This window comes from Vespa mandarinia, unplaced genomic scaffold (genome assembly GCF_050613455.1).
Source record: "Vespa mandarinia isolate Hongniang unplaced genomic scaffold, ASM5061345v1 scaffold_48, whole genome shotgun sequence".
Classification (NCBI taxonomy): Eukaryota; Metazoa; Arthropoda; class Insecta; order Hymenoptera; family Vespidae; genus Vespa; species Vespa mandarinia.
In genome coordinates this window covers 185,239-194,921 of record NW_028197182.1, presented here as the reverse complement: position 1 = coordinate 194,921, position 9,683 = coordinate 185,239, and the positions used below count along the sequence as shown (strand labels likewise).

The 9,683-nt window shown below is 33.3% G+C and overlaps 1 protein-coding gene across 1 annotated transcript; it reads right to left on the bottom strand.

The window, feature by feature from the left end:
- Positions 1-441: 441 nt before the first annotated feature.
- Positions 442-858, bottom strand: LOC146872117 (uncharacterized). Its single transcript, XM_085664358.1, has one exon. The coding sequence runs from the start codon at positions 856-858 to the stop codon at positions 442-444; it is 417 nt and encodes a 138-aa protein (XP_085520484.1).
- Between the last annotated feature and the right edge of the window lie 8,825 nt (positions 859-9,683).

Here is a 9,683-nt window from a genome sequence, read left to right as displayed (position 1 = left end):
CTGCAACAGGTTCCTCTCCAAGACTCTCCTATCGGCTTTACGGGGCAGAAGCCTGGAGAAACATTGGGGGCAGGTCTATGGGTCGCCCATCTCATTTTATCTGCGCAAGATGGCCCTGACGTTCCAGGCCAGCTTGTCCCACTCCTCCTGACCTCGGAGCATTTTCTCGACAACGTTGTCTGGCGAGATATTTACGAGGACTTGCTCCAAGGCGAGTTAGATGAATGTGTGGCGGGCGCCGACGACAGTCGAGTCGATATATGGGCAGTTGCCGTCTGCTTCTTTCCTCATTTTTGCGAGGACGAAACAGAACAGAACAAGCCCTGTCAAAAGTTGGGTGAGGTAGAAGTCGAATTCTCCCGCCTTTCAGTTTAGCCAACTGTCTAATTGACTGTTGAGTCGGGCCGTCTATTTGTCCCGAGGCTCCTGTTCCCATCTGCTTTACGAGGTCTGGATGGTGTTAGACAATAAGAGCATTGATGCCTTCTCCTTTCCAAGAACAGGCCTTTGCTGGTGGACGAATTGTCTCTCCTGGGTTAGTAGATCGATCGGGTTTACACCCGCGGCCACTTGCACCGCGGGCTCAGAGACAGAGTGATAGGAGCAAGCGATTCGGAGGTCGCCCATCCTCAGAACCGCTGCTATGCGCTTGCGGTATTTCTCGTGTCGCAGCGCCTCGGCCCAAACTTCCGCGCCGTACAGAATCACTGCTTCGGCTGCGCGTATCAGTAGTCGCCTTATGCATGGTCGGGGTCCGTTGACTTTGGCCATTAGTGTGCCAAGCGAAGCTACTACTTTTGCCGACTTTTTGGTTGCCCTAATTATGTGCTCACCAAATTTCAGTTTGTTGTCGAGCATTACAAGAAGATATTTGACAGCCGACTAAGTCTGGATCGCCTTGTCTCCTATAATGAACCTCCGCATGGTGTTGATGCGCTTCCTCGTAAGTAGCACAATCTCTGCTTTTGCGCTGCTAGAGACAGTCCGTCGTCTTTCATCCAGGAGGTGAAACTCTCCGCATGAACTGGTTGAGCAGCAGCTGTGCCCCTTCCGTGTCTCTTGCGGTTATGACAACTGCAATGTCATTTGCGTACCCAACCAAGAAAGCACCTTCAGAGACTGCCACACGATAGATACCGTCGTAAAAAATGTTCCATATATCCGATCACAGTATGGAGTCACGTGTAGCCCCCGATGTCAGTTCCGAGCTTCTTGGACCATCGCCCGTGTTGCATACTAGGAAGCGATCGTTCAGACAATTTCCGATAATTCGGAGTATGTACCACGGGACGCCGAAATTACGTTCGAGCTCGTTCATTGCCTTGTCTCACCTAACGGAGTTGAAAGCATTTCTCATGTGTGAGGTGGCCAGCAGACACAAACGACGAGATTGATGAATCCTTCGCTCCCTTACTTGAGCGTCCGTGACAACCTCCTGGTCTGCATCGATGGTTGAGGTGCCGGATCGAAATCCATACTGGCGGGCAGCAAGATCCATCGCTACCCTAATGGCTGCGTGCAGACGTAGCCTAAGCAGCATCTCCAGGATCTTGCCAGCCGTATCGAGCATGCAAATAGGCCTGAATGACGACGCGGCATCAGCTGGACCCTTGCCCTTGCTTATGAGCACATGTCTGGCTTTCTTCCACGGGGTGGGGAAGGTACCCTCCCTGAGGAACATGTTGTGCATATTTAGCAAAAGTATGGGGTGAGTCTGAGCGACGGAATTCATTACTTTTGCTGGAAGGCCGCCTGGTTCTGGAGCTTTTTTGTTCTGCATGGAAAGTGCGGCCCTGAGTATCTCCTCCTCAGTAAATTGTGGCGCGTCGGTGCTGAAAGGCGCAGCCGTGCCAATCTCTCCCTTCGGCTGCGAGGGGAATAGGGTATGAATGATAATTTGCAAAGTCCTCGTGTCCTGAGAGATTCCTTGCGTGTGAGTCCCCATTTTGCGAGTGACGATCCGGTACCGTAATCCCCACGGATTCTGGTCGACATTCAGGCACAACTCCTTCTAGCACCGTCGTTGACTAGCCTTAATGGTCCTCTTCAAATCTTTTTTGACCGCTTGATACTCTGCGGCCAAGGGAGCAGCGTCGAGGTCGCGTCTCTTCGCTCGTTGTGCTATGCGGCAAAGTCTTAAGCATTTCATGCGAAGATCTGCGATCTTGTTCGTCCACAAGTATGCAGGACGCTTCTGCCGTTTCGTGCTCTTTTTTGGCACCACTTCGGTCAAGCCTTTTCGAAAAGATGCATAGATGCTGCAGTAATCATCCTGGCTTTTGCAGTTGGCGATAGAAACGTGGAAGCAATTTGATGGGATCTTCATCTATGACTGAAGACAGCATCGCTCGATCCATTCTTGTGATGTTCTACCGGGAGGGTCGCTCTGCACTTGTCACGGCTGGCCTCTTATCGTGTACATCGAATAGGATATACTGATGATCGCTCGCGGTATAATCCTCGATCAACCACCAGCCTGCGACTCATGCCACAAGGTGTTCGTTGGCTGGAGAGACGTCCGGGATCGTCTCTCTGTAGCCAGACCTTCGGAAGGTTAACATCGATCCTGTGTTGTGTACTGCTGACTCCAGTCTCGACATGACTTCCATAATTCGTCTTCTTCTGGATTCCGGCTTGGCCTCCCCCCATTCGAGAGCTTTGGCAGTGTGATCTCCAACCACAATGAGATTCCCATGCATTTCATGCAGCGCGTCTTCCAGATCGTTCACTTTGGTCTGGAAATCGTCTATCAGGTCGTTCTGGGTGAGACATACGCTGACATAAGTCATCGAGTTATTTTACACCCAAACATAACTGCGATCTGTGCTCCTGCACGAGGCGATAGACTGGCCATAGTCGAGGCAGCGGTAGCACCGCCTTACTTCTGCTCTTCGCCTGACCCTGCAGCTAACGAAGCCGAACAGCACTCGGCCGAATTTCAAAAACTTTGCAGATGCTCTCTCTTCTATTTTGACGACGGCCTGGAATTGTCGTCTCGCGTTGTGTATCGTCATTTTAACTTCGAGATTCCCGCGTAGTCTGGCACGATACGCTTTAATGCCTCTTCGTCTTCGACCAACGATGTGCAGCAATCGCAGTTCCGTTTCTCCAGCGTAGCTCTGGGGACCAGTTCCGTGATGCTGTTAGTGTCTCCTACTTCTTTACTCAAGATTTCTGCGGATTAAGCACCATTCTCTGCAGTGGTCTTCTTGAGTTCGATGAAAACCCCTACCTTTCTGGTCTGCCGGACCGATATAACTACTACACCTGTGGCACTGGTCCTGATGCGCTGGTCCTGATGCGCTGGTGGATGGCTCCGACTACGTCTGCGTAAGATTTACCATGCGCAGGTTTCAGGAGGATCGCATCCGTCTTCGTTCTCCATTTCAACCTTTCCTCCGATTTGCACGTCTTCTTCTTCTCCTACCGTTGTTGTTTCGTCGCTTTCTTTGCTGGTTTTTCCTTATTTTTTCTTCTTGGCTACCTACGTGCACTTGGTGGCTTCGGTCGTTGTCGCCAATTGCCTCGGTCTTTTGAGGCTTGGTTGTCCCTTCTACGCCCGCTTTTGCCTTTCGCTGTACTCTCCATCATGAATAATATATTGATGAGAGGTTAGCTCCCCAAAAGAGAGGAAGCGAACGGATGGATGATATGGAGTGAGAGATAGAATAGAGAAATATATGACGGAAGAATAAAGGAAGGAATAGCCGGACAAGAACATTTTCACGCCATTCGCGTAGACCGATTTAGTCGCCGCATATGACAAGCTGATAGTGCTGAGGGAGTATTCTACTTCCCCTTAACCACGGTGGAGAACACCGACAATTATAATTATAATAATAATAAAAATAATAATAATAATATTAATAATAATAATAACGATACGAATAAAAATATCTATAATAATAACGATAGTAATAATAATAACGATAATAAGGATTATGACGGTATTAAAATCGATATTAATATTAATAACGATAATATCGATAATAATCATATTAATAATAATAGAAATAATATCGATAATAATAGAAATTTCAATAAAAAAAGAAAATAATGATAAAAGCGATATTAACGATAACGATATTGACGATAATAACGATAATAAAGATAATAATGTTTAAAACGATAATAACGTTAACAAAGTAAATATTAAGACTAAAACTGTTAGTAGATATAACAGCTAGAATGATAACAATAATAATAATAAAGATAATAATAAAAATAACGATAATAACCATGATAACGAAATAAACCAGAATAACGTTAATAACTATATTAATATGCCAACATTAATAATAACGATAATAACGATAATAATGATAATAACGATAATGAAGGCGAATAATGATAACAGCGATAGAAATGATAATAACGAGAATGATGATTATAACGATAATACTACGCTTAATAATAATAATAACGATAATATTAATAACAGTAATATCGGTAATAACGATAATGACCATAATAATAATAGAAAGATATTTATGATAGTAACGATAGTAATTACGATAATTATGATAATAACAATATTAATAACGATAATAACGATAGTAAAGAACGTATCACTAATAATTATAATAATAATAATAACTTTAATACTTGTATTGATAACGATAATAACGATAGCAAGATAATTACTAAAATAACGACAATACCGATAATAACTTTGATAACAATAATGACGACATTAATAATAATGATTATTATTTAAACGATAATATTTATAATATTAATAATAATAACGATAGTATTGGAATTAACGATTATAAAAATATTAATAACGATACAAACAATTATCATACAATAACGATAATAACGTAAAAAATATCGATAGTTATATAAATAACGAGAATTATAGTAGTAACTATAACAGCGACAATAAAACGATATTAATAATATTTATAATAACATCAATAATAATAAAAATCGTAATAAAATCATAATAACGATAATAATAACTGTTATGGAGAAAATAGAAACGATAGTAACGATAATTACGATAATTGCGATTACTACGATTATAACGATATTAATTACGATAATATTAATAACGATAATAACGATAATAAGGATAATACCGATAATAACGTTAATAACGATAATAATAACGATAATAATAGGAGTAACAATAACTGCAACAATATTTACAATAATAATAGTAATAATTATTATTATAATAATAACAATAATAACAATTACGATAATAAGGAAAAAAGGATAATAATAAATATAATAATGAGAGCAACGATAATAACCGTAATAACATCAATAACAAAATTAATAAATACCATAATGACGATAATAACGATAATAATTTCGACAATAATGTTAATATCGATAACAACGATATTAATAGAGATAATAATGGTAATATGTATAAAAACTATAATAACTATTAGAATAACTATAATAACGATAAAGCTATAAAGATAAATATAATAACGATAAAAACAATAATAACGATAATTACAATAATAAACTGAATAACGATAATAATAAGGATAATAATAATAATAATGGTAATAATAACAATAATAACGATTATATTGATAATAACGGAATTAATAACGATAATAAAGGTAATAACGGTAATAACGATTATAATAAGGATAATAATAATAATAGTAATAATAAAAATAATGATAATAATAATGATAATTAAAATAGTAACGATATTAACGATAATAACGATAATTACGATAATAACGTGAATAACGATAATAATAACGGTAATAATAGTTGTAAGGATTACAGTGACAATAATAACGATAATAATAATAATAACGGTAATATTAATTATCATAATTATAATAAAATAATACAGATAAAAAAACGATAATAATAGAAATGACGGTAATAAATATAATAAAGGTAATAACGATAGTAACGCTAATAACGTTAACAACGTTAATAATAACGATAAAAATAATTATGATAATAACGATGAAAACGATTATAATGGGGTTAATAATGTTAATAACGGTAATAATGGTTATAACATTAAGTACGATATTAATAACGATAACAGTAATAGAAATCATAACAGCGATGACAAATACCGATAATAGTAACGATAATAATGTAATAATAATTTTAAAAAAATAATAATAATAATAAAGATAATTATAAAATTATCAATAATAAAGGTAATAATGGTAATAACTAAAATATTGTTAATAACGGTAGTAACGTTATTAACGAAATTATTATCGAAAATATTAATAATAACAGTTATAACGATAATAACGGTAATAATAACGATAATAACTTTAATAACGATGATAATGTTGTTAAAGTGAATAACAATATTAATGACGATAATAATCATAGTATTGATAACAGCGGCAATATTAACAATAATAATATAATAATAATAATCATAAAACCTGCAATACTTAATATAACGATAATAATAATGATATTAATAAAAATAGCGATAAAAACGATAACAACTGTAATAACGATAATAACGATATAACGATATTAATGTAAATAACGATAATAATATCGAAAAAAATAATAATAATAGTAACTATAATAACGATAACGAACTTAGTAATGAAAATAACGATAATGACGATAATAGCATTAATAATGACAATAATAGAAATAACAAAAATCATAAGAAAAACAAAACAATCTTTAGGAACGACAATAATGATAATACTAACGATAATGTTAAAATGAACGATATTAACGATAATAACCATAAAAATAATGATAAATACGATAAAAACGATAATAGCGATGATAACGTTATAACGATAATGACGATAATAACGATAATCATAATTATATTAGCGATAATAATAATAGTAACGATAACAGCGACAAAAATAACGATAATTATAATTATAACAATAATAATAATAATACTATTAATTATAATAACGATAATAATGGATATTACAGTAACACCGACAATATCTATAAAACCGATAATATTAACGATAATAATAATAGGAATAATAGTAATAATAATAATAATAATTATAATATTATAGATGAAGAAAAAATAATGATTATAAAGTTAATAACGAAAATAACGATATTAATGAATATAACGGTAATAATTGAAATTACGATAATAATAACGGTCTAATGAAAATAACGAAAATAACGACAATAACGATAATAAGAACGATAACAATAAAAATTATAATAATAAAAAGTATGATAACGAAAATAACAGCCATAACAGTAATAAGTATAATAACGATAATAACGATAGAATTTATAATAATGTTCATAAAGATAAAACGATAATAACGATAATAATTACGATAATAATATTTATAACAGTAATAACCTTAATAATAATAATAATAACGTATTAATAACTACTATCAATAATACCGATATTAACGATAGTAATAGTAATAGTAATGATCATAATAAGAAACATAACATTATTAAATATAAAAACGATAATAACGATAGTAACAGGGATAACGATAATTATAATGATAATAAGAAAAATATGGATAAAAAGTACAATAAAAATAATAATTGTAATAATAATTATTATTTTTATTATTATAATATTATATTATATAGTATAATAATATTGTAATAACGATATTTATTATAATAACGATAATAGTAAAATTAACAATAATAACGATAATAATAACGATAGTAATAACAACAACAACAATAATAATAATAATAATAATAATAATAATAATAATAATAATAATAATAATAATAATAATAATAATAATAATCATAATTATAACGTTAATAATAAATATAAGGGTAATACAGACAATAACGATAATTACGATAATAACGATAATGACGATAATATTGATAATAATAACGATAATAATAATTATTTTTATAATAGTAATTACAAATAGTTATTACAATAATAACGAATACATCTACAATACCAATAACAATAGCGATAATAACTAATATAATAATAATAATATCGATAATAAACATATAACGATAATAAAGGCAATAACGATAATAACTATAATAACGACAATAGCGGTAATAACGTTAACAACGATAAAAACGATAAAAATATTAATATCGATAATGACTATTATAGCGATTATTACGATAATAACGTTATTGAAGAATATAATATTTGTAACGATAACTGCAACAATAAGAACTATAATAATAATAATAATATTAATAATAATATCAATAGTAATAAAAATAACGTAAATAAAGATAATAACTGAAATAACGTTAATTACGATAATAATTACGATAATAATTACGATAATAGCAACGATAACAGTGACAATAATAACGAAAACATTAATAATAAAGATAATAATTATAATATTAACTCTATGTCATCCGCACGTGTCGTAAAAATTTATTCGCTTGGTGCTAGCAGCGCTAAATCGGATTACTTGGCTTGTCGACCGTTCTTCACATTATCGTGATGTTATAAATTATTAAATTTTACTAATCCTATCTTTACTTCTCATAAGTCACAATCCTGTTCCCCTTTCATGAAATTTCGAAGTTATACATAAGTAAATAAGTACACAAATTGTTTGTTTTATATATTTGTTTTTTTTGCATTTTCTTTGATTCTTAATATTTATCTTTCGTGTGATAAGCAGCAAAATAATCTCCAAGATGTAACGCAACTCTACAAGACTTGCACATTAAGTTTGTTATTCATCTTTTTTTGTTTTTGGAACTTACGTGGCAGTTTCTTCGTATTCGTTCATTCATTTCGTAAATATGTACTAGTTGTTGTTGCTTTATGTGACCGGAAAGCCTGTCCACCGGAACGTAATGAGACGTACGCAATGTAGTGTCGACATTGAAGTTTGTTCAGAAGTAGGTACATTATATTTTATCCAAGAATCAGACACAATCAATAAAAAGTTGTAAAATCGGAGACTCTTGTGTTCTGAATTGAAATATTTATATGAACAGAATGCATTAAATAATTCACAATTAAAGAGGTACATTCAAACATTTTTTGATCATTTTATAATTTTTTTGTATATAGGGAAATAACTCAAATATTGGTCAGCCCGAACCACTGCTTTCATGAATTTGTTATAGTCTAGAACACGTTCAGGTTTCTTTATGGTGTAATTGCTTTTCTACATTTTGTTTGAAGATAGTCAAAGTGGCATTATGTATTGCAGAGGTCATACATATCGTTTTAGTTTTCGAAGTTCTCCATACCTGTGTGGGTACTTCACCTTTTCGATAATGACAAGCTTCAAATACATTGACATTTACGTGCTTTAATTTTTCCGGAAATCCTCCATTTTGACGTATAGTTCCTCAAACTCGAATTTTCTTATGAAGTAAATTCCCTGTAAGTTCTCCACTCTAGTAATAATAATCCATGTAGAGGTGATGCCACTTTCCATAAGAAGATTCGAATAGTTACACCACTTTTTTAGCTAAAGGCAGCCCAACACCAGAGTATATCATGAATGAGGAAATGTATCCCGTAATCGAATCACATATCATCCGAATAATTATGCCATATTTCGTAATTTACGACGTAATGTAAACTTTAAAATTTAACCGTCAACGCCACGGTATCATTCATTCATCAATTGAGATGATTTGACTTAGATTAAAATTTTTTTTATACTTTTTGGGAAAATAGTCAATTTTGAATTGCACTTTGAAAAGGCGGTCGGCATTATCAGGTTTATTGATATTGTCGGAAAAAT

Excerpts from the sequence above, each read along its gene's own strand:
- LOC146872117 (XM_085664358.1), bottom strand. The coding sequence starts at position 858 with ATGCTCGACAACAAACTGAAATTTGGTGAGCACATAATTAGGGCAACC.